At 49.0% G+C, this 27410-nt stretch overlaps 2 protein-coding genes across 7 annotated transcripts; both read right to left on the bottom strand.

Annotated features, from left to right (window-relative positions):
* Positions 1-348: 348 nt before the first annotated feature.
* KLHL33 (kelch like family member 33) lies at positions 349-22411 on the bottom strand. 6 transcript variants are annotated; one of them, XM_027569340.1, is made up of 6 exons: positions 22384-22411; positions 22186-22284; positions 8263-9018; positions 3301-4225; positions 3018-3185; positions 349-2912 (listed from the first exon to the last, which is right to left on the bottom strand). In XM_027569340.1, the coding sequence occupies exons 3-6, from the start codon at positions 9008-9010 to the stop codon at positions 2360-2362; spliced, it is 2394 nt and encodes a 797-aa protein (XP_027425141.1). In that variant the 5' UTR covers positions 9011-9018; positions 22186-22284; positions 22384-22411; the 3' UTR covers positions 349-2359. The 6 variants fall into 6 exon arrangements, with proteins under 6 accessions (XP_027425141.1, XP_027425143.1, XP_027425142.1 ...); XM_027569342.1 differs by lacking the exons at positions 22186-22284; positions 22384-22411 and adding exons at positions 15782-15841; positions 16496-16950; XM_027569341.1 differs by lacking the exons at positions 22186-22284; positions 22384-22411 and adding an exon at positions 15782-16950.
* Positions 21836-27410, bottom strand: LOC113908836 (O-sialoglycoprotein endopeptidase). Its single transcript, XM_027569345.1, has 12 exons — positions 27210-27410; positions 26870-26992; positions 24881-25000; positions 24522-24697; positions 23939-24034; positions 23754-23803; positions 23529-23607; positions 22902-22967; positions 22698-22788; positions 22384-22459; positions 22186-22284; positions 21836-22043 (listed from the first exon to the last, which is right to left on the bottom strand). Exons 1-12 carry the CDS (start codon positions 27253-27255, stop codon positions 22004-22006), a joined length of 1062 nt encoding a protein of 353 aa, XP_027425146.1. The 5' UTR covers positions 27256-27410; the 3' UTR covers positions 21836-22003.

Here is a 27410-nt window from a genome sequence, read left to right as displayed (position 1 = left end):
CCCGAGATCAAGAGTCACATGTTCCTCTGACTGAGCCAGCCAGGCACCCCCTCTGCCACCTCTTTGGATTGGAGAAATAAGAGAAGGCCCAGGAGAATGCATTCTCTGGAGCCAGGGGAGGAGAAATATTTAGGGTAAGAGCCAATTTTAAGCCAGTCAATCCTGCAGAAAGATGAAGAAGAATGAGGATGGCCTCAGATTATTCGGTGAGAAGCAAGCAGGTCATGGTGACAATGAGGGAGGGTGGTTTCAATAGTGTGATGGAGATAGGAGCCAAATTACAGGAGACTTTTACATGCCTTTTATAATAAAGAAACTCATACAAGAATCATTCGATAATGATGAAACCTTTATTTAAGCCCGTCTTTGCCTACAAATCGCAAAGAACATGTTCACAGAAGTTCATCCTAGAGACTCAACCCTCACAGTTCCTCAGGACCTTCGAATTCCTTCTTCTCTGGTTTCTTCAATCTTTCTTCCCTTTGCTCATATATATCCCACTTCTCCCTCCTCATGTTCATCTACGCTCCAAAACAGAGAGATACGGGGGGAAAAAGAACCTAATAACGAAATCTCAAAAATATAAACAAAAGTATGTCACGCGCCTCCCGGCCAGGACGAAGAAAGGTACAAGAGAGGCTCCTTTATCTCACCCTTAGGAGCACGAGAATCTTAATAAACAATGGTAATAGAAAACTGACCTATACAAAGAACTGGCCCTTCTTTGCCCTGAGCTGCTCAGAAATGGAAATACCAGACAGGAAAGACTTAGGGGAATTGTGAATGGAGGGAATATACAATTAAGTGAAAGCTACTGTCTTCAGAAAAGCTCCAGAGAAGAGGGTGGGCTGGCAACAGCAGCAGAAGCCTCCGAAGGACCCTCTGGAGTACTGACTTCTCCTTTGCTAGAGAGACACAGGGCACTACATGTCCCACTTGCCTCTTTTCTCTGACTGGAATGCCTTCCTCCTTCTCTGACTGGTCAGTTTCCAAGGGGTTTTCAAAATCCAACTCAAACTACACCCATTTGATGATGACTTCCTTAGCAGCAGCCCTCCCTGGGCCGAGTTCACTCCTCCCTTGTCTGCGCTGTCATACCTCTAAGAGCGAGGGGTAAGAAGGATGAGATAAGTGGCCATACTCCTAAGTCCACTGACAAGTCCACCTGCTGGTCAGGAGCTCTCTGATCTCTGTGTCCTCAGGGCCTCATTTAGTGCCTGGAACATAGTAGGTGAGAGGTCACTGTGTGGGAGAAGGGAGAAGTGAAAAGAAAAAAGGGGGAAAAAGGAAGGAAGAACAGGGTGGAGGAAGGGGGAGAGGAAGCATCTGATTTAACTTTGCCTGGCCAAGAAAAGGGAAATGGATCTTAAAAACCCTAGAGGAAAGGGAAAGAAAAGAGGGAAAACCCTTTTCTGAGTCCTCTCTGCCTCTCACTTTTTCTCTCTGCGGCCTCCTCTGACAACTCCTCTCACAACTGAGGTCGGACCTCACACAGCAACTGTCCTGTTGTCAATCCTGACCCCTGAACCCACCCCCAAGGAAGGAAAGAAGGCAGCCAGGCTTCCGGCTTCTTCCACCCCACCCCTCAAACCTCATCCCACCCCCTTCCCACTACAGACGCCTCACTCCTTCACCTGGCCCTCCGCCTCTTCCCCACACGCAGCACTCCCACCTCTTCACCGGGGCGACTCAAGCCCCTGTGCAGCGCCGGGTGGGGACAAGGGCTTCTGCCAAGAGGCTCTCAGGGGCAGCCTGCAGCGCGTGGGCTGAGGAAACGCCGGACCGAGCCTGCAAGTTACCTGAGAAAGAATATTGCCAAGAGGGCTTAGGTGTCCCAGGGATTAGAGAGTAGAAAGGAGCAAGTCCTGAAAAAGGGAAGAGCGTGACAATTACAGTCCTTTCCCCCACACTTCTCAAACTCTTTCAAGGGTGGCCTTTCCACATTTTTCATCTTGATCCATGAGTCAGAATCATCATTTTTCTGACTGTCCTCTCATGGCCCCTACACATTGACTACTGGACCTTCTTAACTATCTTCCCAGCCAGATGCACCTGCCCCACCAACAACGGTGTCAGGGTCCCTAAACCTTGTAGAGTGGCTCCTGGGCCTCCTCGCCATATCCAGGCATTCAGCTGCTTCCCCCTCTCCAACAGCCTTTTCCAGGAATTCTGGAGCTACCTTTTGCTCAATGAAGATCATATATACAAAAGCAGTTTGTCAGTTATAAAACACTGTGCTGGAATAAAATGCTATCGTGAATAAAGCCTTCTCTTTCTCCCCCCATCATCTCTGTCCTTCTCTCATGATGTTTCTGATCCCTTCCTCCACCCCCCACCCCCATCCACTGCTGCTCCCCACTCACCCAGCAGGTTTGGTTTGGTGCCGTGTGGGAACCAAAGCTATGTGCTGCACAGTGGGCAGCGTCAGGATGCAGGCAGGCATCTCAGCCCGAGGCCTGGGCAGAGTTCCCAGGCAGAGCCATCGGCCCAGGCCAGGACAGTAAGCATGGATGAGGTGGGAGAGGGCATAAGTACGGTGGCTGTAGCCCCCCAGCACCAGTAGCTCCCCCTGCAGTGCAGCACCTGCAGCCCCCACATGGGGGGAGGGCAAAGGTGCCAGATGAGTCCAGCTATCAGTCCTCGGTTCATAGGCCTCAAAGCTCAGTAGGTCCCCCGTCTCGCCTAGCCCACCTGCTACATACAACCGGCCACCCAGAGCAGCCATGACATGGCCAGCCCGAGGTACCCCCATAGGGCTCAGAAGTGTCCCTGGCTTCTCAAGCTTGGGGTCATAGTGCAGCAGTGAGGCCAGGTATTGGCCAGTGCCGCTGCAGCCTCCGCTCACGTACAATCGGCCCTCCAAAACAGCAGCTGCATGGGCAAAGCGTGGTGCCGGAAGGGCAGGTGCAGGCCTAAGGGAGAACAGGGCACGTGATCAGGCAAAAATCCTCTTCGACTTCTCTTCCAAGTCCCCTAGTCCTTCCCCGATGTCTAGAAACAGCCCCTTCCCTGCTCACCTCCAGACATTGAGCTCGGGGTTATAGGCCTCCACAGAGTTGAGAGCAACATCACCATTTCGGCCACCCAGGGCATAAAGTAGTCCATCCAGGGCCACCAGGGGAAAAAAGCTCCGAGCCTGGCACAAAGGCGCCATCTCCTCCCAGTCCTCTTGACCAGGGTCCCACCTGGACACAGCAGAACAAAAGAAGAGAAGAGTGACCCTGGGACTCTGTCGGTGGCCGGGCCAACGGTTTCCCTCAGCTGCCCACCTTGGGGCCTGCTCTTCTGTGGGGCCCATACCTGAGAGTCGAAGCCAGGGTGTTGGAGCGGCCGTAGAAATCCTGTCCCCCACACACGTAGAGTTGGCTTCCTGCCGGGCTCGCAGCCCCATGCCGGAAGCGCCCTGGGGCAGGCAGAGCAGGGAGCCGTCCCCACTCCACGGTTCGAACGAGTCCCGTGCCGCAGCAGAAGGCCCGGGCCCACCACACTCCTCGGGAGGGCTGTCTTCTGGCCATGTCTGATCGGAGCCCATCCCCGCCAATCACTACCAGTGCCTGGTCAGGCTCCCTCCGCCTCTCTTGACCCGGAACAGCAGCTTCTACCAGGAGCTGATGCAGCAAGTCTGGGGGCAGGGGTGGAGGCAGCCCAGCGGCCCGTACCCTCCGCAGCTCCCTGGTGGACATGCGGCCAAAGCGAACACACCGAAGCAGGGCCTTGGCCTCTGACTCCTGGGTCTCGGGGTTGGCAGCTAACCAACGCCACGCGGCCATGAAGGCCTCGAACTCCTCTTGTACGTGTAGTTCATCGCTCTCCAGGAGCTCAGCCAGGCAGGCAGACGGTAAAGAAGGGAAAGTGGGGCACAAAGCCACGGCAGGCAGGTGGGTGAGGAGGTAGTGACGGGCTTTGCTCCAGAGCCTCTCTAACCCAGGGGCTTCAGCTATGGGGAACAGGGCCAGGCAACGTGCGGGGCTCAGGCCCCGTGCCAAGGCTCTCTGGCACAGAGCAAGGCAAGAAGAGCTCTGGTACTGCACCGCAGCCTGGGCAGCTCTCAGTAGTCCTGGCCACCCTGCCCGCACAGCACCCGCGTAGGCAAAAGAGACGAGGAGTCTCAGGTCCTGGGCAGAGATGGTGTGCAGAGACACCTCTGTGCCCTGGGATTCCCTCATCCCACTCAGGAGCATGGCGCCAAAGAACTCGCTGCCACAGGCCAGGGCTGCTCGGTGCACTGCAAGAAGGAGAAGCAGACGGGAATCCAGAGTGTTGCAAACTGCCAGGCACAATCCCAGCTTCACACCCCCAACTTGGGCCCACCACCCAAGGCCCCAGGCCAAACTGTGGTGTGCAACAGAATACCACGGGGTGCTTGTTAAAATGCAGGATTCAGGGACCCACCCCCAGAGATTCTGACTCAGTAGGTGTGGATGGAGACCCCAGAAATTTGTATCTTAACATTTTCAAGCACCCTGCATGAATCTCATGTTAGTGGCCTGAAGACACCGTGATAAACACTGCTTCAGTTTTTTTGATCCAGGTCAACTGGAAAAAGAGCCTTGATCAATCAAGTTGAGTAGATGCTCTAGACAGCATTTGTTAAAAGGGGGCACAAAAAAATAAACTGCAAAGACCAATGTGCAACTTATATACGTCTCTGTCGTGCACAAAATAAAGTTCTTTCCTTTGCCATTGTAAGAGCCACTGGCTTCAGCCATTCTGTTAGTCCAGTTTTACTTGGAAAATGGTACCACACTCAGGAATGGCTGTGACCTAACCTCCTCTAAGCGCAATCTCCTGCTTAAGATTTCCCGTGTGCAGCTTTTCTCTGCACCCTGCCCCCATCTCAGTACAATTCCTGGAGTCGTGAATTTTAAACTGGAAGCCTTCAAAATCATCCTCTTCAATCACTCCTTTTAAGAGAAGGAAACTGAGTCCTAGAGAAAGGAAGTGATTTATTTTCTATTCCATGGCTGTCTGAGCTGATCTTCACCACCCACTGGCACTGATGTCAGGCTGCAAGGGGCATACTTGCGTTATCAGTGCCCTTCCTGTCTGCATGGCCCTCATGACACTGAAACTATCCGGTTAACAAATGCTACTAACTCCCTAAACTAATATGCTTCCCAATGCAACTCAATTTGAGATATTTGGCATCCAGAATGGAGTATTCTGACCAAAATATTTAACCTAAATCTAATTGAACCTTTAGCTCTCAATTCAAATTTATAGGAAATTGAGAGGCTAAAGGAACAAGTTAAAACCATGACAGAAAACACATACACATCTAGAAAATGGAGCATTCTAAGATAACTAATCTTGTTCCTTCAATTAAGTCAAATCATAAAAAGGGAGAGAGAGGACCATACAAGAGTAAAGGAAGCATAAGAGACATATATCTGAGCACAGCATAGTCCTTGAGTGGGTCCTGGGTTGAATGAACCAGCGCTAAATAGACATTTTTTTGGACAAGTGGAAAAATTTCAACGTGGACTAGGTAATACTAAGGAATTACTGTTCATTTTGTTAGACATGAGGAAGGTATTATGGTAATGTCCTCTTTTAAAGAGACACAGACCCAAGTATTTGTCAGCAAAATGCCACAGATTTAAACTTCAGTGATAACTAAAATAAAGAGACGAAACAAATATCATAAAAATGTTAACTGTTAACTCTGGGAGATGGGTGTTTGAGTGTTCATAATATTTTCTTAATTTGCTGCGTGTTTGAAGTGCTTCGTAACCAAAAAGGGGGAAATGCTGCTGGAAGTCCTCTCAGGCAGCTAACAGGGCCGAACTCCTGGGGAAGCTTATGAACCCCCAGCTGCTCTGACCAACTGTGGCACATTGGTCTCTCTCAAAGGACAGGTGATTGTCTTTTTTTTTTTTAAAGATTTTATTTATTTATTTGGCAGAGAGATACAGAGAGAGAACAAGTAGGCAGAGAGGCAGGCAGAGGGAGAGGGAGAAGCAGGCTCCCCGTCGAGCAGGGAGCCCGATGTGGGGCTCGATCCCAGGACGCCGGGACCATGACCCGAGCCGAAGGCGGCCGCTTAACCGACTGAGCCACCCAGGCGCCCCCAGGTGATTGTCTTTTTAAGCAGTCGGTAGCGCCTCGGTGCTTCCCAAGAAGTGATTATCAGTGACAGCTTTCAAGTACATATTGCCTGAGAAAATCTGCATTCATCAAAGCAGGTAAGCCATTTCAGTTGCCATATAATCAACCAACCTACAGCTCAGGGCCACCGGGAAAGGGTCACAGCCACTTGTATTCTCCCTCCTACTCATCAGTATTCCCTTAGAATTTTACCCGGCAGGTTTCCACCATTAAGTTGGAATGTTTCTTAGGGAAATGAAAGCAGGGATATGAGTATGTTTAAATTCCAAACCCTAGAGAGAATTTTATAACTATGAAATTGTAAATCCCCCTTCCATCTGCTACTATCAGAAATGATAACAAGCACTTTAGAGACCTGCTATGGATTGAATGTTTATGTCTCCCCTCCCCTCAAATCATATGTGGAAGCCATATAGTCCCCAGTGTGGTGATATTTGTAGGTGGGGTCTTTGGCAGGTAATTAGGTATGGGAGTGGAACCCTCGTGAATGGGATTACTGCCTTTATAAGAAGAGGCATGAGCAAGATAACTCTCCCTCCACCGAGTGGGCATACAGCGAGAAGGTGGCCCTCTGCAAACCAGGAAGAGAGCCCTAACCAGAACCTGACCATAGGGGCACCCTGATCTTGGACTTCCAGGCTCCAGAACTGTAAGAAATAAATTTCTGTTGTGAAACCACCCAGTCTATGTTTTGTTAAAGCAGTCCAAGCTGGGCCGCCTGGGTGGCTCAGATGGTTGAGTGTCTGCCTTCAGCTCAGGTCGTGATCCCAGGGTCCTGGGATCGAGCCCCGCATCGGGCTCCTGGCTTGGCGGGGAGCCTGCTTCTCCCTCTCCCTCTGCCTCTCTCCCTGCTCATGCTTTCTCTTCTCTCTCTCTCTATCTCTGTGTCTCAAATGAATAAATAAAATCCTTTAAAAAAAAAAAAAGCAGTCCAAGCTAAGACAAGATGCTTTTTCCTCTGGGAGTCCCAGAAGCACTTTGGGTTTCAGTCATTCTAATGAGCAGTAGCTATGTGACTTTGGACGTCTTGAAGTCTGTTCTCTTTATCAGTATACAAGCTGAAGTAGACAATCTCTGAATCAGTATCTTTTAATTTTAAATTTGTATGTGCCTGCATTCCAACTCCCATTTGTCAGATCCTTTGTGTCTTTGGTTTGGTTGCTTAGGAGGGAATGCATGGCCTAGTGAAAGCAGACTGGGCTAGTGAATAATGGCTTATATCCTGGTTCTCACCAGTTAACATCTCTGAGTTTACCGCTCTTACCCTGCATCTAGGAATAATGGTACCCACCTCACTAGTTTGCAGTGAGAATGAAAAGAGATGAGGTGTGTAAAAATTCCTGGACCCCAGTACCTCATTAAGTTAGTAGAATCTGAGTAACACTCAACTTATTCAACCCTCCTTAGCTTTCCTGGTGATGAGCACAGTTAACTTCAAAGTGCCATGTCCTGGTGGTCTTAAGATTGTGGCAAAACAGGGGCGCCTGGGTGGCTCAGTCGTTAAGCGTCTGCCTTCGGCTCAGGTCATGATCCCAGGGTCCTGGGATTGAGCCCCACATCGGGCTCCTTGCTCGGCGGGAAGCCTGCTTCTCCCTCTGCCACTCTCCCTGCTGTGTTCCTTCTCTCACTGTGGCTCTGTCAAATAAATAAATAAAATCTTAAAAAAAAAAAAAAAGATTGTGGCAAAACAAAAGCAGACCTTGTTCGTTAGCTGTAGGACTCGTATCTACCATGGTGTCAAGCATCCTTAGGTGAGAGGACACATGGTGAGTTTTTCCACCATATTCCTCTGGCTTTCCTGTATCCTAAATAGAAAATGCCAAGAAGGGCCTTTGGTTAATCCCTGTTTGAGTCAATCACTTTCTGCTTGTTCTCCTGGCTTAGACTATACTCCTAACATCAGCCAGCTGGCTGGAAATTTCTTGTTCCTGGCCCCAGGGAAAGCCACGGGGTCATCTTAAATCTGTCAGTGTTCCCAGGAAAACAACTCAGCTGCGCATGCCTCTCAGTGGGTCAGGAAAGGCACCAAAGGCCACCCCCACGGAAATTCTGACTGCGGCAGGGATCAAAACCGCTGTGGTAGGGATCAAACCACCTGCAGCTTGCACACACATATTTGAACCTGCAGTAAGGTAATGCCCCACACGTCCTCACCTCGCAGCCGGCAGCCGCCTGCCTCCAGCTCCAGGTCACACCCGATGCCTTCTTTGTATAGGAGCTCGATGCTACGCAGGTTCTCCCTCAGCTCCTCTCCCTGGCTGGGCTGCTTTTCATCTTCCCTGGCGCTTCCAGCCCCCTTGCGTCTCCCCTGGGCTGCGGCCTTCACCCGGGGTGCTCCCAGAGCCTCGGCCACGACCAGCACATCTCCCCACGGGGCAGGGCCCAGCAACCCCTCATATGCAAAGGTCAGCACGGCCTCCCAGGCCCTGGCGGCCACATTGAGGCTGAGGGGCTGTCGTGGACTTCTGCCGCCCAGCAGCCTGTCTCGGAAAAGGCTGCTAATTGCAGCCAAGATTACCCGATGCACCCCGTATACTCGTCCCCCAACTGACACCTCTTCGTCCAGCAACAACCTCTGCTCCCGAAGCCGCTGTGCTTCAGCGAAAAACTGGCTCGGATGTTCCTCGCTGTGCAGTCCCTCCGGCTCTGCCGCGTCTTCTTCGTCTTCATTCTCTTCCTCCTCTAGGGACAAGGCTGGCGACGGAAGGTTCCCTGGGGCCATAGGCCTGGGGACAGGCTCTTCCAGAGGAAAAGGGGGCAAACTGGGATCCTCGTCTGGGGAAGGAGGCCAGGAGGGGATTCTCCGGTCGGATAAAGGGAGGCCAAGGCGGTCCTTCTGGGCAGGAAGAGAGACGCTCCCCGGGTCAGAGGGACGATGTGCAGAGCCCGAGACGCTCATCATCCAGTTGGCTGTTTTGCCGCAGGTGAACAGAGGGAAGAGAGGAGGGGTTCAGTGCTGGACCCAGAGAGGCCGGAGGAACCCCTGCCTCCAGCCCAGTGACATGACAGCCCCTCTCCCTACTTCAAACCCCACTCCCCACCCCCATCCCAAGGCTCGAGCCATTAGGCTATACTGCCCAACTCTGGGATTCACGAAGCGCGGTGAAGCATACAAGAAGCCTGTGTATGGACTCAGTACCCCGAGAGTATCCCACCCGGCTTGCCCCCATCCCATTCCGATAGTCACCCTCCGGAAACACCAGCGTTCCTCCTCTCACTTGAACCTTCTCAGCTTCGGACCCAGACCGTGTGGCAGAGGGAACTTGCTCCTTAACCGCATCAGTGGCCCCACCTAATTATAGCCGGTGCTGGCGGGCTTGAGGACTGGGCTCCGGGTGCCCAAACTCTGACACTCAATCCCTGGGCCTCGTCCCGAGATGACCTCCTCCCTTCCACCTGTAGGTCACGTCCTTGTGCTGAGCGAGGCAAATTCAGAAGCCAAGGAGGATGTGACTGGGGGAGTGAGCGGGTCTGGCGGGGGAGGGGGAAGGCAGTCTGGTCTGCGCAGACCGGAGGGAGCATGGGGCCAGAAGAGGGAAGGGTGTATTTGGGGTCAGATCTAGGCTTTGATTATTGGTTTTCCTGTGCACGATAAAGCTGAGACCCTTGAGGGAACAGTACTGACATGATATGCACACATAACCAGGCTGGATCCACCCAGGGCACAGGTGAGGGGGCAGGGGTCAGGACTATGCACCACAGGTGATCCACCCCGCAGCTCAGTATTTCCTCCCTCCCGAGGTGGGGTCAGTGGTGAGGAAGAGAAGCCAAACCCTGTGTGTTCAGAGAGTCGGGGTGAGTCTAACCCTCACCCAGGTCTGTGGGATGAGGACTGTAGAAGGTGGGGTGATCTCCACTGCTGGGGGGACCAAAGTCCTAGGGGGCCATGAACATTTTCACTGAGGCAGGACACCAACAGTTGCTCCCTCTACCCAGGATAACACCTCTTTCTTACTCTGAGACTCCCTAAATCTGGGGGTTTTGCTGCAGTTCTAGGTACCTTCACGAGGAAGGAATTTAGGGACTGGGACAGCAATGCCTCTTTTCTCCCCTCTCCCTGGAAAGCAGGACAGGCTGGGGGCTGCTGGGGTGGATTCCCTGGCCAATAAAAAGATTGGTCCAGGCTGGATAGATTGACCCGACAGGCTGACTTAACCGGGGATCTAAGCACGATTGTTCCTTACACTTGGGTGAGAGGGTGGTGTTCACGTGGGGGAGGGGTGAGACCAGATGGGTTCCTTTTTCCTCTCCTCTCAGTGGCACTATTTCCTGTTTCAAGAAGCCTGGGTCCAGCACTTGGCAGTTCCACCTGGATCATCTTCGCTTTGGCTAATGAGCCCTGACTAGGCACAACGCAGGCTTCACAGAGATGTTTTGTTTGTTTGTTTTTTTAAAGTTTTATTTATTTGGCAGAGAGAGAGAGACAGTGAGAGAGGGAACACAGGCAGGGGGAGTGGGGAGGGAGAAGCAGGCTTCCCGCTGAGCAGGAGCCCGATGCGGGCTCGATCCCAGGACGCTGGGATCACGACCTGAGCCCAAGGCAGATGCCCAGCGACTGAGCCACCCAGGCGCCCCGCACAGAGGTGTTTTTCAAACCTGCTCCCAGTAATATTCATTCCCTCCTTTGATACGCTCTTTTCCCAAGTCCGATGACCACCAGCCTGTACTTTTTGTGACTCCGGCCTGGACAAGTCATTTTAAGAATCAGGTGGAGGCATCAAATCAGTCACTAAAGTCTCTGTAACCCACTACCTCTGTGTGCTGCCCTTCCGGGAGCATGGGTGCACCTACCTAACATAGATCTGGAAAATAAGTTAGGGTTGGTGGGCATGGTGACCATGACCATTCTTCTGTGCTTGGCAATGGGCAGTGTGGAGTGGATGTCTAAGGCAGTGGCCAGGGAGTCAAGGTGGGGGGTAAGAGTAACTGAGGGGATGGCCGTTGAGAGCTGGACAGATCTGGAAAGGGCCAAATGTGGGGAGATGTGGAAGTGTGTGTGTGTGTGTGTGTGTGTGTGTGTGCGCGCGCACGCACGTGTAGCTGGCAGAGCAGGTTCTCAGAGACCCAAATGTGGGGAGATGTGGAAGTGTGTGTGTGTGTGTGTGTGTGTGTGTGTGTGTGTGTGTGTGTGTGCGCGCGCGCGCGCGCGCGCGCACGCACGTGTAGCTGGCAGAGCAGGTTCTCAGAGACCCAACCTGAAAATGGACAGATTTGCCGGGACAGACCCCATATGTCAACTCTTTAAGGGAAAAATAAGGACTCATTCTAGGGATCTGCTGGGATGAGCACTAGACAAGGCTATCAGATGAGAAATGCCATTTCCAGGAAATGGCATTTCCAGAAAATGGAAATCTCAGATATTTACAATCTTGAGATCCACCCCTCTGGCAAGGGAAGGGAAATTTTACAATTTGAGGCAAGAAGGAAAAAGACCCATTTAGCCAGACTCCTTTCTGGGAAGAGGCTGATGGGAAAGGGAACTTAAGAGGATGGAGAATAGAGTGAGGAGGAGGAGTTCTTTCTCCTCTTCCACTTTTTTTTTGTCACTCATGGTATTTCTCCAAATGATCTTCCTGATCCCCTCCTTTTTTTTTTTTAAGATTTTATTTATTTATTTGAGATTGAAAGAGCGCGCAAGCACAAGCAGGGGCGGGGGTGGAGCAGGGGGAGAAGCAGATTCTCCTGCTGGGTCCCAGGACTCTGGGATCATGACCTGAATGCAAGGCAGATGCTTAACTGACTGAGCCACCTAGGCAACCCCCAATCCTCTCTTTTATCAACTATCTGCTAGAATATTCCTCCTCACAAACCCCAGCTGACAAGCCACTTGCTTCTTTGAGTACCCAGGTGAGACCAGGGAAGCTGGCTGAGAAATGTATTAAAGGGATGCATGCCTCAGAATGTCACCTCCCCTTGGTATGGAGTATACTCGTCATCTGCCCCCTTCTCTTACTACTAATGATTCCACTTTTGTTTCCAGGACCCTGCTACAGCTATATCCTTGCCATCACGTGGACACACTCTCCTACCTGAGGATCTCTGCCACAAGCGGTAAGGCCCTCCACTCCAGCCTTCTGTGCAGAATGACCTGGAACCCTGCTTTCTGCCTCTCTGAGGCCTGAGGATATAGGTGATGAAATGAGCAAGAGACTTCATCAATCACATTAGAAGTAGTTTACATGCAGGTAGCCCCTCACCTCCTTTCACCATTTCTCCCCATACCTCATTTCACTAAAAAATTGTGTGGTGTTCTTTGATTATCAAATTTGGTATTCCCAGGGCATCTGGGTGGCTCAGTGGGTTGAGCATCTGCGTTCAGCTTGGGTCATGGCCCCAGGCTTCTGGGATCAAGCCCTGCGTGGGGCTCCCTGCTCAGCAGCCTGCTTCTCCCTCTGCCCCTCCCCCCTCCTCGTAGGCTCTCTCCCTCTCAAATACATAAAAATCTTTTTTAAAAAAGGAAAAAAAATTGGCATTCCCCCCCTCCCATCTTACATACAAACTTCCATTCTGCCCTTCAGCACTGATGGTACCTAGATAGTCCTACTGCTCTGCGATGTGGTTCTCTCCCCACGAAGGAATGTGTTCCCAATCTCATTCCCATGGCTCCTGTATGATTGGAGAAGATCCAGGAAATAGGACTAACATGGGTGTGCAGAATGGGAGCTGCCTGGGGCCAGAGTATCAGTACGGCTAGGATTTCCACAGTTGTCCAAAACAAGGGCCCTGCCTATATGCCCTCTCTGATCACCACCAGGTGAGTGAACCAAAGGGGAAGATGAGAGAGGTAAATCCTACCTAGCCCATTGCCTGGCACAGAGTAGATGCTCAAAAAACAAAAATGACCTAAGGGGATTCATGTGGGCGGGGTAAAACCTGCAAAGACAGGATAAAATTTAATATGTCTAACAACTTGTGGGAAAGCTAGGTAAAAACATGAGTGGAATGCACTGAGCACGGTGTCTGCCTCTAGCCCCCTGATGTCTGCCCAGAATCTTCAGTGCCATTCTGTCCTCTGCCCTTTCCTGCTTTGTTTCAACACCCAAAGTCTTCCAGGTTAGTTGGTATCTTACCAAGAGGCTTGGGGGGAAAAGGAGAAAATGTAGGTAGAGTCTAGGGCCATCCTAAGAGTATAATTTTTGGAGGAGGAGGAGTACAAGAGGGCTCCGTTCTCCGCAACCAGGAGGTAGATGATGATGTAGGGAGGTGGAGATGACTGGCTGGCCGATGTAAGAGACAGTCCAAGCTCACAGAGCAAAATTCAAAGTCCGCCTATACATCAAGCAAAACTTGGGGAGGGGATCTCTCTTCCACCTGCCTCCCCTGTTTTCCCATCCCATATTACCAGGCGTCCCACTGCACTCTACTGTCATCTGTTCTGCCCGTTAAGACCCCTAAGCTCCCTCAGCTCTTTCCTCTGTGCTCCTCACTCCCTCCTGCCTCTCGAGAGGAGGAGGAGGCAATCATTCTCCCTCTTCCAGGGACTGTTCCCCAGTAATTGCCATGCCCTCTTAAGAGTTGCTGCGCCAGGGGGCCTGGGTGGCTCAGTCGTTAAGCGTCTGCCTTCGGCTCAGGTCGTGATCCCAGGGTCGTGGGATCAAGCCCCACGTCGAGCTCCCTGCTCAGTGGGAAGCCTGCTTCTCCCTCTCCCTCTGCCTGCAGCTCCCCCTGCTTGTACTCTCTTTCTTTCTGTCAATAAATAAAATAAAAAAATCTTTAAAAAAAAAAAAAAAGATGGGCGCCTGGGTGGCTCAGTTGGTTAAGCGACTGCTTTCAGCTCAGGTCATGATCCTGGAGTCCCGGGATTGAGTCCCACATCGGGCTTCCTGCTCAGCAGGGAGTCTGCTTCTCCCTCTGACCCTCTTCCCTCTCGTGCTTTCTATCTCTCATTCTCTCTCTCTCAAATAAATAAATAAAAATTAAAAAAAAAAAAAAAAAAAAAAAAAGAGTTGCTGCGCCAGAACAAACTGTACCCAGTTATGGGCTTTTTTGGGAAAGGCTAAGGCAGGAAACATGAACCTGTGAGGCCCTCTGCTCACATTCCTTAATTGCCCCTTCATCCTTATCAGTGAGTGCTCCTCCTCCACCCCTACACGGGCCTTCATGAATCACCTTTCCCCTCGTGCCCCTCACTGCCCTACCTCTGACTTTTAGGGCTTTAGAGTATGGGGGAAGGAAGCCAGAATCTGCTGTCCTTATCTCTCTAGACCTCAAACCCATGACTCATTTGAAGACCGACCCCCTGACCTTTCATCTCTCCCAAAGCTGATGTGAACACCAGCCCCATCATCTCCAACTTTTTCCTCTGCTCCTATGCCCTTGTCAACTTTGGTTGTTTCCATGCCTCCCTTACGTGGTTGCCTGGTTAGTGTGGGCATGTGTTAGCATGGGGTCAGGCCCTGGTTTGGGAGGACGTGGGAGAGTTGGAGGAGCACCCTTGGGGTGCAAGAGTGGATGGTACTGAGGCTTGGACAAGAGATAGGCTGCATTCACCATCCCCTGCACTCTGGTGCCGTTTCTTCCACTGGTACAGCCCCTGGCTCTCCCTCCTGGGCTCTCCGCTCTGCCTGCTCACCATGTTCCTTCTCACTTGGTGGGCAGCACTCATTGCTATGTTGTTATCCTTCTGTCACTGCTCTACACATTCTACAAGAAACCTGGTAAGTGGGCAGGCAGGTGAGGGAATGAGGACGTGAGATACAGCACAAGGCCGACGCCCATAAGAAACCCAGCACTACCAACAGTAACTCATTTCCTCTCCTGCCTGAGAAATGAGGCCCCACCTCTAGTCATCCTGCACCCTCTTTCTCAGCAGATGTGAACTGGAGCTCTTCGGTCCAGGTGGGCATCTATCACATGGCACTATCCTATTCAGTAAGCTTGATCAATGTGCAGAACCATGTCAAGAACTTCTGGTGAGGGAGTCTCTAGACCAGAGATTGAATACTGGTGGCCTCTGGACTGGATCTTACCTGCACTAGTTCAGATTGTACAGAATTTACAATTTTTAACATTGATTACCAATATTTAACATGCATCTGGTAGTTTGGGGCCTCCATCCCAAAGGACACACTCAGCTGGAGCCAAGTAAGTTGCTGTCCCATGGGACAGGGCACGTATTCTTCCGTTTGCCACAGGGTTCCCACCTGGTCCACTTCAGTCTTTGATATTATATGTCTGGTTCTTACAGGCTTTTGAGTTTTCAATCCCTGCTCTAGCCATAAAAGGAAACTAGCTCCCCCAAATCCAGGAGGGGCAGGGTAGACAAAGTAGGCCTCCCTGGGGAAGGATGCTCCATGGCAGAGCAGATGCCACAGGAATCAAGGTTCCCAGCCTCCCTCGTTGTGCTGTGAGATGGAAAAGCCTAGTATTCTTGGTTTCTCCCTAAAATCCTCTCTAAAATCCCCCAATGGGTGGGGAGGAGCTGATCTCTGTTCCTTGCTGAATCTGGGGTTTTTTTCTGCAGCCGAAAGGCTTTTGAAGATACGGTGGCCTTATACCAGAGGAGCAGAAGAACCACCAAAGGGGAAACCCTAAATGTACTTCTTTCAACATTCTTGTTCCTTCAGGCTACATGCCTGAGCAGGACTTACAGGCAAATCAAAAGCAGGTATTCAGGAACAAGGCCAGCAAGTGGGGAAAATGTCCCAGAGTAGGAACTGACCATGATACTCACCTCTCCTCTGCTCATTCTTCCTAATCGTGTAGTCTGAGTGGCATGTATCTTCATGAAGTCCTACGGCAATAATCCCAAGATGCTGCCCTCATAGTCATGAGTTGGAGGAAATTCCAAACCACAGAGCAAAGATCCCAGGGGTACAGCTAGTCCAATGGCTAGGCAAACTGAAGAACAGGCTCCCTTCCTCACACTGCCTTCTGTAACAGGAGCCTCTCAGATCCTTTAATCAGCCTGCCCTGGGGCCCTATATATGATTCAGTTGGATGCTGTCCAGGGGCCTGACAATCCCCCAGTGCCTTCACTCGTGGAAATCAGCAGGACACACTGACCCTGTACTGCCAATAAGAGACTCGGGAGAGACTGAGCTAGGGGGAGAAGTCCACCATTTAGGACTCAAGGAGCCATGCTTTTAGTCTCTTGGTTTTATAAAACTGTGAAGACTATCTTGAGAAGCCTCAGCCAAGAGCCCAAAGCTCCCTAAAGAAAGAAGTCTCCTACTAAGCAGTACCAGCTGGGTCTACGGTGCTAAAGAAGGTCCTCCCTCCAAGATCCATTCCATCCCATAATATTAAAAAAAACTTACAAATAAATGCCCAAGGCTTTTACATAATAACATGCTTGATTCCCATTTACAAAATTAACTCCCCAAGCCTAGAGAGGCAGAGATCATTCTTGTTCTCAAATATATTCAAGAAGAATTTATCTTTTTACCTGTATCCCAAACACTCTATCTTCCACCCCAAAATTTGATTGTAAACGTCCATGTCTTAGTGTATTTTCAACCCATTTATGGGTCTATCCTTTGTCAATGAAAAAAGTGTGGGTTTGTTTTGTTTTTGAAGAAAGTGTTTATCAGCATTTTCTACTTAACCAAAAAGAGTAAGTAACCAGAAACTTACTCTTTTCCCAAGTGCATATAATCCCAATTCTTTTTATCTTTTGGCCCAATTCTTACTTAACAGTCTTTATCTCTGGTTTACCTCCACATCAATTTATCTGTTCGTTCAGCAAATGGTAACTGAATATCCACCCTGTTCTAAGTACTGGGAAATTACACAGCAATGAATAAAACAAAAAAAAAATCTCTTGTCTCATGGAGTTTGTATTCTAATGGGAGGAGTCAAACAACAAACACAAATAAAACTTAAGATTAAAAAAAACTATTAGATTAGAAGGTGGTAAGCGTAGGGGTGCCTGGGTGGCTCAGTCGGCTGAGCGTCTGCCTTCAGCTCAGGTCATGAAGCCAGGGTCCTGGGATCGAGTCCCGCATCGGGCTCCCTGCTCGGTGGGAAGCCTGCTTCTCCCTCTGCCTGCCTGTCTGCCTACTTGTGATCTCTCTCTGTCAAATAATAAAATCTTAAAAAAAAAAAAAAAGGTGGTAAGTGCTATGAAGTGAAATAAAACAGGGAAGGGGGCTCGAAAGTGCTGGAGGAGTGTAATTTGAAGTAGGGTTGTCAGGAAGGCCTCACTAGAAACAGAAAAAACACTGAGCAAAGACAAAGATTATGAGACTGATGGAACAAGCTCTAGCTGAAGAGCTTTCAAGGCAGAGGAAGCAACAAGTACGAAGACCGTGAGGGGTTGGCACATCTTCAGTGTTTAAGGAAAAACAAAAAGGCCACTGTTGCTGGAGCAGAGTGAACAAGGTGAGTGGCAAGAAATGAGATCAAAACAGTAAGTGGAGAGAGGCAGGGCAGATCATGGAGGGTCTCACAGGCCTTTGAAGGACTCTAGTTTTTACTCCAATATAGAAAGACACAGAGGGTTTTGAGCAGCAGTGTGACATAATCTGGCTTCTACAGTAACACTATTCACTCTGGCTGCCGTGTTGAAAACAGACCTTAAGTGGACAGTGGGAGAAGCAGATACACCAGCTACTGCAATATCTCAGAGACAGAGAATTCTGGCTTGGTCCAAGGTGGCAGAAGTGGAAGTTAAGAAACAGGATTCTGGATATATTCTGAAGGTAAAGTCGGTGTGATCTGATGAATTGGATGAGATGAAAAAGAGGTGCAAGATAACACCAGCATGCTTTGACATGAACAATGACATGAACAACTAGAAAAATGGGGTTGTCATTCACTGAAATAGGGAAGTCCGCAGCATGAAGATGGGGAGAAAAAAAGCTCAGTTTTGTGTATGCCAAATTTGAGATGCCTATCAGGCATCCAAGTCGAGATGCCAATCGGCAGCTAGATATTCAGAACAGAAGTCCAGGTTAAGGCTAAAATATTAGCAGTCATCCACATCGAAATGATTTTAATGTGGGGCACCTGGGTGGCTCAGTTGGTTAAGCGCCTGCCTTCGGCTCAGGTCATGATCCCAGGGTCCTAGAATCGAGCCCTGCATCAGGCTCCCTGCTCTGCGGGAAGCCTGCTTCTCCCTCTCCCACTCCCCCTGCTTGTGTTCCCTCTCTCGCTGTGTCTCTGTCAAATAAATAAAATCTTAAAAAAAAAAAAAAAGAAATGGTTTTTAATGTATAAGACTGGACGAAATCACTGAAGGTGTGTGTAAATAAGGAAGTGGTCCAAGGATTGAACCCTAGAGTTACTAGCTTGTGGAAATGAGGAGAAAGCGGCAAAGGAGACAAAGAGCAGTCAGTAAGCGAGGAGGCAAACCAGAGAATGTGTCCTAAAGCCAAGTAAAGAAAATGTTTCAAAGAGGGAGTGTCAAACGCTGCTGATCGCCTACACGGGATGAAGCTGAATATGCCATTAGAGTTAGCTATGTGAAGTCATTGGTGACCGTGATAAGAACAGCCTTGGTGGGTGGCTCAGGTCATGATCTCCGGGTCCTGGGATCTAGCCCCTGCTCAGCGGGGAGTTTGCTTCTCCCTCTCCCTCTGCCCCTCCCCCTGCTCATGTACACGTGTGCTCTTTCTCCCTCCCTCTCAAATAAATAAATACAATCTTTAAAAAAAAAAAAAAGAACAGCCTTGGTGGAGTGGACTTCATAGGGAGTTGGCTGAGAGGAACTGGGAACAACTTAAGATGTTTTGCTATAAAATGGAGCAGAAAAATGGGAAGCAACTGAAAGGGGAAAATGGGCTCAAGAGGTAATCGTGTGTTTTAAGATGAGGAAAATGAAAGCGTAACTGTGTGCTGAGAAGATGTAGGAAAGAAAGGGAAATATGGACTCTACAGAAGAGGAGAGAGAACTGTTGAGAGATGTCCTGAAAGGCTAGAGGATGGGATGGACCTTAGAAGTAGTTGGACAGGGGCGCCTGGGTGGTTCAGTTGGTTAAGCAACTGCCTTCGGCTCGGGTCATGATCCTGGAGTCCCGGGATCAAGTCCCACATCGGGCTCTCTGCTCAGCAGGGAGTCTGCTTCTCCCTCTGACCCTCTTCCCTCTCGTGCTCTCTGGCTCTCATTCTCTCTCAAATAAATAAATAAAATCTTAAAAAAAAAAAGTAGTCGGACAGGAGCATGGACAGTTTGTTTATGGCATGGTTTCTCAACCTTGACACCAATGACATTTTAGCCTAAGGAATTCTTTGTGTGGGGAGCTGTTCCGTACACTGCAGGGTATTTTGCAGCATCACTGGCCTCTACCCAGCAGCCCTGTCTCCCAGTTGTGACAACCAAATGTCCTCAGGGGAGCAAAATAAATCCCAACTGAGTATACAGTAACAGGTATTAACAGCATACTGTTAATACAGGAACAGAAGGGAAAGCAGAGTACATTGGAATAAATACTGGAATAAATAAGTACATTCTCTGAGCAGGAATATAAAAAGCTAGATATACTGGTGGGAGCTCGTGAATATTCTCTGATTGCTTCTTTCTCACTAAAATAGGAGCCAAAGAGTGAGAATCAGGAAAGATATAGATTTGAGGGGACAGAGAGTATAAAACGGTTATTGGAAAGAGAGCAACTGAAAGGACTAGGGAATATTGCAAGGTGGCCTAAGTTTTAGGATGACGGATTTAACGTAAGACGAGTCAGCCTGTTTTTCGCTAGCCCTTTCAGCTGCGTGGCTCTAGGAATCAAGTATGTGAAGAGCTGAAGCATGACAAAAACAAGAAAGGCTGGCTCAGTCGGTTAAGCGACTGCCCTCGGCTCAGGTCATGATCCCAGGGTCCTGGGATCAAGTCCCACATCAAGCTCCCTGCTCCGCGGGGAGCCTGCTTCTCCCTCTCCCGCTCCCCCTACTTGTGTTCCCTTTCTCGCTGTGTCTCTGTCAAATAAATAAATAAAATCTTTTTTTTTTTTAATTTTTTTATTAGACAGAGAGAGGTACAAGCAGGGGGAGCAGCAGAGGGAGAAGGAGAAGCGATGTGGGGTTCGATCCCAGGACCGCAGGATCATGACCTGAGCTGAAGGCAGATGCTTAACCGTCTTGAGCCACCCAGGTGCCCTAAATAAATAAAATCTTAAAAAAAAAAAAAAGAAAGACAAAGGAGGTGAGGCGTTTGTAGTGAAGTGCTCATGACTGGAGTTTAGCTGGAGGGAAATGAAGACACGTAGGGGATGAGGTCAGTGGAAAGGAAGATCAACAGATGGCAGGGCCTGATAAAGAGAATTGTTAGATTCAGTGCACTAAAGGGAATGAGCTGAAAGGATAGGAGGGATGTCTGAGATCGAGATATGGAGGAGCTGCAGGTTGAGACTAGGACCAACGGAATGAGTAGCTGCAGTGGGGGCGGAGGACAAGATCACCGGAGGAGCACACAGCTGAGACCAGAGTATTAGAAGGATGATCCATACAGGTACTAAAATTGAGATTTGGGTTTGTTTTTTTTTAAGATTTTATTTATTTATTTAAGAGAGAGGGAGAACACAAGCGAGGGGGAGGGACAGAGGGAGAGGGAGAAACAGACTCCCCACTGAGCAAGGAGCCTAACAAGGGACTCAATCCCAAGACCCTGGGATCATGACCTGAGCCGAAGGCAGATGCTTAACCAACTGAGCCACCCAGACGCCCCTAAAATTGAGATCTGACAGGAGCAGTTGTGGCATGGTATAGTCTTAAGAATGATACGTGTTTCAGAGCACCTGAGTGGCTCAGTTGGTTAAGCTACTGCCTTCAGCTCAGGTCATGATCCTGGGGTCCTGGGGTCAAGTCCCACATCGGGCTCCCCCTGCTCTGTAGGGAGCCTGCTTCTCCCTCTGCCTCTGCCTGCCACTCCCCCTGCTTGTGCTCTGTCAAGTAAATAAATAAAATCTTAAAAAAAATAAAATAAAATCTTAAAAAAAAAAAAGAATGATACGTTTCAAAGCTAAGGTGTGACAGGGATGAGAGGGAACGGACTGAATATAGTATGACTAAAAATGAGGACACCCACACCACCACCTCCAGGGCCAGGGGTACAGAGAATGTGGGGGAGAGAAAACGGCACCACTAGAGGCGGTAGGAGAAGCAGAGTCCTCAGGAGACACCGGGGCTCTGAGCAGGAACGTAAAGAGAACATTCAGAAGAGAGGTTGAGGATACAGGTAATTTTATTAATAAGCAGCTATTAGTTCCAGAGAGCACAGAAGAATTTCAGGAGGAACAGAAAAGGGGTGGAGAGTAATGGTTATTAGAGTGCAAAGCTGGGAGGTGACGTGGTAGTTTGGGACTTCTGGTGGTGACTGACAAGATAAAGGCCATGATGACATTAGTTCCGGCAGCTGTGACAGGGCAGGAGGATTCGGGGCACCCTCACGAGCCTGCCCCTGGAAGTGTATGGAGGAGTATGCAGGAGTAAGTGCATGGAGGAGGAATAGTTTTGCTCTTCAGTTATAAATTAGTACAGAATGAGACCTGGCTCCAGGCTATTTTGAGGCAAGTCCTGAGAACCTACTTCAGAGAAAGTAAATGAGATGACAAACACAACGCAGTTGGCACAAAGCAGGACACTAAAATAGTACTAGTAATGCTAACGCTATTATTATGGGGATGTTAGGTGAGCATCTAAGATGTCCTGTCCGTCTTAGCTCAGAGCAGCAGCCCTGGTCAGCCAAGGCCCTGCTCTGACCCCTGCCTCCTCATCCACTCACCCCATCAACAGGAATTTATCCAGGGCCAACTCTGTATCATTCTTGAGTAACACAAGCCAATTACCAACATAAAAAACCAAAAATATTTTATTTTATTGCTGAGTCAACTTGAGGTTCAAAGGATGGGAGACAGGAGTCCACAGCCTTGCCAGGACACCCAGCTCAGGATAGAGATTAAGGCCCAAGTTCCTGGAGGCTCCACTTAGGGCACTATCTACTCTGATCCTGTTAACCTCATTAGTCCCTCCAGGTCACTTCTACTTCATCTGTCCGATACCTGTGAAAAAACACAGAAACCCTGGTGGACAGTTACCCCTTAGTTTCTTCCTCTCTACCCTCATGATTCTGGACCCTCTTCCCTGCTGATTTTTTCCTACCTCCCATATAATCCTATCTACCCCCTCCAGAAGGGTACACACCTCTGTGTGATCCCAGAATCACTGAGTGGGGTCCTGTGCCCTGCCCGAAACATCTCCCAGCCAGCCTGAGCTATCATGGCTCCATTGTCAATGCAGAATCTGGGAAGAAAAAAGATAAGAAATTTGGAATTCGCGGGTGGAGAATCATAGTCAGTGGAGAAAAAAAAGAAGAAGTCAAGAAAGGGAAAGGACCTTTACCTCTCATCTGTGGCAAAAAGCCGGGCTCCACGTTCCTGGCACATTGTCTCCATCATTTCCTGTAGCCTCAAATTACCTATGAAGAGGGAGGGGATTGGGTTGGCTTGGTTTAACCCTTTCTGCATGATTCAGCTGTACACCTCAAACACACCTCATGTGTGTCTACTTACAAAGATGAAGTAGGGGTTTAGGGAGCAAGGGTTGGGAAGCAGAAACTTCTAATTTCCCCAAACCCTTAAGAGATTTAGACTAGCAGGAGGGAGACGCTAATGTCCAAGAACAGGAAAAGAGGGACACAGTTCAATGATACGTACACCCCACACCTCCCACGATGAGGGCCTCCTGGGAGCCACAATGTGCCATGGCTCGCTCTGTGATCTCTACCAGCATTGCAAACACAGTTTCCTGTGGGCGACAGATAAAATGAGAACACCAGAGGAGAGGCCAGCTTAGTTCTGCTCTACTATATAAAAGCTCCTCCAGTCCCAACTTTCTCTCCCAGCTTTTTATCCCATTACCTGCAGAGAGAAACATAAATCCTCAGGAGTACATTCGTCTGTGGCCAGCATCCGCTGGGCTACATCCTATAATTAAAGATGAAAAAAATAAATAAAACAGTGAGCTGTGGTTTGGGGATGACATGAGAGCAAAAATTAGTGCACCTGGAGGATCACCGTGTCTCACCACAATTCAACTTACCGGTGTGTCTACATCACACTTTGCTCTTCACTGGCACTGAGCTATAGAACGGGCAACATTCATTCGGGATTCAATAATTACAAATGCCTGCCCTGGCACCCACAATTCCCCAACCCCTTACTCGGCTTAACTTTCTCCATAACGCTTATCACTAGCTGACCCTTTTTATTATTTCCCCCGGCTTGTTTCTTTGTCACCCCCCTCCCTCATTAGAACGTAAGCTCCAAGTACACAGGGATTTTTATTTTGCTCTATCCTGTACTGCTATTGCCTAGAACAGTGCCTGGCACACAGAAAATGTTTAATAAATATTTGCTAAATGAATTTATTCAGCATCCAACCTAGACCAGAACTAAACTATAGGCAGGAAATACAATGGTGAACAAAACAGATATGCCTCATTGAAAAGCATGACAGTGCTCTCTCTTCACCTGTCCCACACTCACCTCAATGAAAGACAGGATCCCCGAGAATGAGACGTCCATCCCTTTTACTGTATATGGCAGCTCAACTAGCTTCTTGCCTCTATGTGGGAGTGAGTGTATAAGGCACTAAGCCTCTAGTCAGCTGGCTGCTCACCTTCCAAAGTCCTCCCAAACCTCCTTACTGTATATACAGGGAAATCCCTGAAGCCCCACCAGTCGGTCTCCTTCCACCTTATAACCCCTTACCGCTTTGCCATCTGTTCAATATTGTAGCCTGGACTTGGGTCATTGGAAATCTAGCAGAAGGAAAAAGGGGAAGGAGTCAGATATCCAGGAAGCAAAAGAAGCTAATTTACTACTTTCTACTTCCATTTCCATGGCTCCCCAGAATTTAACCACACCTTATGTTTTCTCTAGCCCCCGTGGCTTACCTTCAGCACTCGAGCAAAACGATCCAGACAATTACCCACAGCAATATCGATGGTTTCCCCAAAGATGCGGTAACGATGTTCTGAATATGCAATCACCTAAGGGTAATGAGGATGTCCATGAAACCTCAAGTCTGTAAAGAGGAGTATTTGGCTTTGGGGAAGAACACAGCAGAGGATCAATATGCCGCTGCAGCTTCCAATAAAAAATGGAACAAAAGAACTCACCCAAACCCCGAATAGGTACTTTCTCATAGCTCTTATCTCAGAAGCCTATATGTACCTTGAGGATTCCCAGAGCAGATTCCCCTCCCTCTGCCTCTCTCCCCTGCTCATGGTCTCTCTCAAATAAATGAATACCATCTTATAAATAAATAAATGAATGAATGAATGCCATCCAACATTGTGATCATCCTGCCCAAATCTACAATACTACAAACTTTCTTGTGAGTTTTCTGGCGTATAACATTTTAGGTTCAGATGAGCCCAGTTTTGTTCTTGCAGTTACCACCACTGAGGTACCACATGAAAGTTGCTGGTACAGTGCCTTAGAAATTAAGAGGGAATGATGGAGTACTCCAAATACCTGTGTATTTCCTCCGCTGACATACAGCACAGTTGGGCTGGTGGCTCCAGTGATAAGGCGGCCCATCTCAATGTGGCCTATACAGTGGTTCACGCCCAGCAATGGTTTATTCCACAGCTGGGCCACAGTGCGGGCCACAACAGCCACAGAAACCAGTGGGGCACCCATGCCGGGGCCTAGGGGGGACAGAAATGGGAGTCAGAATCCTATGGACAATGGGAAAACCAGAGCTGGGGAAAGTAAGGGATGTGAGAGGTGAAGTAGGGGTACTGGTGGTAGGAGAGGAGAGCAGCGGGCTATTCTAACCTAGCCAAGCTCCAGGTATAGTCTTCCATTGTCAACCACTCTCCCAGTTATACCTTTGGTGTAGGCAATGCAATCAATATCCTGGGAGGTTAATCCAGCCTCCGTCAGTGCCTCCTGTAGCAGGTCCAGGATAACACCTCGGTGATGCCTAGCAGTATCACCTGGAAGGAATCCTAGGAGATGGACACAGGTCAGAGATCATAGGGTTTTTCTATAGCAAAGGTAGGTAGAAGTCAAAAGCAGCTGTTTAAGTAGTTGTGAAACAGAGTAAAAGAAATCTCATCTAAAATGGAGTCAGGAGGCCAGAAGGGGAAGCTTTCACACCCTACCACTCCTTCTCAATTGCAGACCCCAATGGGAAGAAAACACACCTTGCATTCCCAACAGGAAGAAGCCTATAACTTACCACCCCAGCAAGAGGAAGAGATTTTCCAGCCAATAAAAAGCCACTACACTTGGAATTCTGAGTTTACTTTAATGGACTTTTTAAGATTTTCTTTTTTTTTAAAGTCTTATTTAAGTCATTTCCACATCCAACATAGGGCTTAAACTCACAACCCCCAAGATCAAGAGTCACATGTTCTTCTGACTAAGCCAGCCTGGCACCCCATCAATGGACTTTTTAAAAATTAGAGCCCCTCCCAACTACCCCTTTTGCTCGTTCTCCAGACTCGTCCATGGTTTTGCCATAGATTCCCTGATCCAAACTGCAATTCTCTACTATTCCTGAATAAACCCATTTTCCTGGTAAAACAACTGGCTATTTTGTTTTTAACATTTACACAGTGTAGAAGAGTCCCTCTCACCCTCCTCAAGCATCTTGTCTTTCAAGTTTTCAGATACACTCTTTCTAGCCTGTTCGGCTAGGCTTATCGGCTCTCAGAAATGCCCTTCTTGGGGTGCCCGGGTGGCTCTGCCTTCGGCTCAGGTCATGATCCCAGAGTCCTGGGATTGAGCCCCGCATCGGGCTCCCTGCTCAACAGGAAGCCTGCTTCTCCCTCTCCCACTCCCCCCTGCTTGTATTCCTTCTCTCGCTTTGTCTCTCTCTGTCAAATAAATAAATAAAATCTTTAAAAAAAAAAAAGAAAGAAAGAAAGAAAGAAATGCCCTTCTTCATACCCAACTCCTACTCAGCCTTCAGGACTCAATTCGAGTGATACCTGCCTAATACCCTTTAGTGATCTCTGTGACCCTACAAACCCCATGCATGTTCACATGATTATACTTTAAACATTGTATTAGATATATAAGAATTAGAAAATTATTTGTAGCTTCCCAGTTACCATGAGCATCATAAAACACTGGCTATTTTATTTATCTTTGTATTCCTGGTGCCAAAATGCCTAGAAGAGTGAGTGCTAAACATAAGATACATATTTTTTCTAACGAGTAACCTGTCACAACACCACCTGTTCAGGGAGGCTTTTCAGGTATAAGCTAGTCAGTTGTCTTCTCCTTCATATGCAGGGATTTTAAGGGAGGGTAGACAAAATACAACCTAATAACTTAGAAATAACATTTGTTAAAAGCCGTAATATGTTTGGTAATTTCATTTATCTCTCAAGACCCAATAATGCAGGTATTATTATTTACATTTAAAGAGTAAGGAACGTAAATCCAAAACCAAATACTGAATACAAATATTGCTGTTCCTAACCCCCAAGGTGGAAGTCTTTACACTTCTCATTCTAGATAATTCTGATTGCATCTACGTTAAACTGTTCCTACTGTAAAGTTTTGCTTGTATGTCCGACTCTATAGCAGTTAGTAACATCTACTTTTGTATCCAGCAGCCGATTAGCATATAAAAGGCGCTCAATAAAAGCAAAACAAACCCAGAAGATACAGGTCCAAGTGCCTGCGACTCTTCTAATCATCAGCCTTGTGATGTTAATACTGTCACATAAATCTTAGAGACTCGGATCAAAAATTCTACGAGGGGACAATGCGCTCCACGCCCTACTTTGCTAGCGTTTAGGCAGATGGAAGGTGCTGCCGTGCGGAGAAGCGCGCGGTGAACTCTAAGCTGCCCACACACGCACCTGTGCCCGGAGGCGTGACGTAAGTCCGCCGCGGGTTCGCCAGCACCGTGCCATCCCGGACCACTCCCACACCAATCTTGTTAGCGCTGCCTTCAAACCCCAGCACCACCGGCATGGCCCAGCCTGGGAGAAAACAACCGCAGGGCTAGGTACCACCGGAGCCGGGGAGCCCTCACCAGGCCGCGCCGGGCCGCAGATTCCGGAACGCACAGAAAGACTACAAGCCCCAGGTGCCGGGCACCAGCGCGCCCCAGACTAACCCCCAGAGAACTCCCGCGGGTCGCGCGCCCGCGCCAGCCCCGCCCCCGTCAAGGCCCCTTCAAGAACCTGTCCTCCTAACCGCCAGGGACGCTGAGCCGGCATCTGCTCCTTATATTCCTATCCATTCCTTTACTTCTCTCCAGTGGTTCAGCCCAGACATCTCCACTGATTTTTTTTCCCTCTTGCCCAGCACTGGGAATCTTCGGTCGGGGTGGCAGAATGAGTCGTTCATCTGGCACACCGATAAACAGCCCAAGAATGAAAGGCTGGGGCCTTCAGT

This window comes from Zalophus californianus, chromosome 6 (assembly GCF_009762305.2).
Source record: "Zalophus californianus isolate mZalCal1 chromosome 6, mZalCal1.pri.v2, whole genome shotgun sequence".
NCBI lineage: Eukaryota > Metazoa > Chordata > Mammalia > Carnivora > Otariidae > Zalophus > Zalophus californianus.
The sequence above is the reverse complement of the archived record's forward strand: the minus strand, read 5'-3'. Positions and strand labels throughout refer to the sequence as shown.

Excerpts from the sequence above, each read along its gene's own strand:
- KLHL33 (XM_027569339.1), bottom strand. The coding sequence starts at position 12,264 with ATGAAGTCTCTTGCTCATTTCATCACCTATATCCTCAGGCCTCAGAGA. Across the intron at positions 3,186-3,300 it reads ACCCTGGCTTCGACTCTCAG|GTGGGACCCTGGTCAAGAGG; the intron begins GTATGGGCCCCA and ends TGCTGTGTCCAG. Across the intron at positions 2,913-3,017 it reads CCCGAGCTCAATGTCTGGAG|GCCTGCACCTGCCCTTCCGG; the intron begins GTGAGCAGGGAA and ends GTTCTCCCTTAG.
- LOC113908836 (XM_027569345.1), bottom strand. The coding sequence starts at position 27,255 with ATGGATAGGAATATAAGGAGCAGATGCCGGCTCAGCGTCCCTGGCG. Across the intron at positions 24,035-24,521 it reads TCAGCGGAGGAAATACACAG|GTGATTGCATATTCAGAACA; the intron begins GTATTTGGAGTA and ends CATTACCCTTAG. Across the intron at positions 22,968-23,528 it reads GGATCCTGTCTTTCATTGAG|GATGTAGCCCAGCGGATGCT; the intron begins GTGAGTGTGGGA and ends CTTTAATTATAG.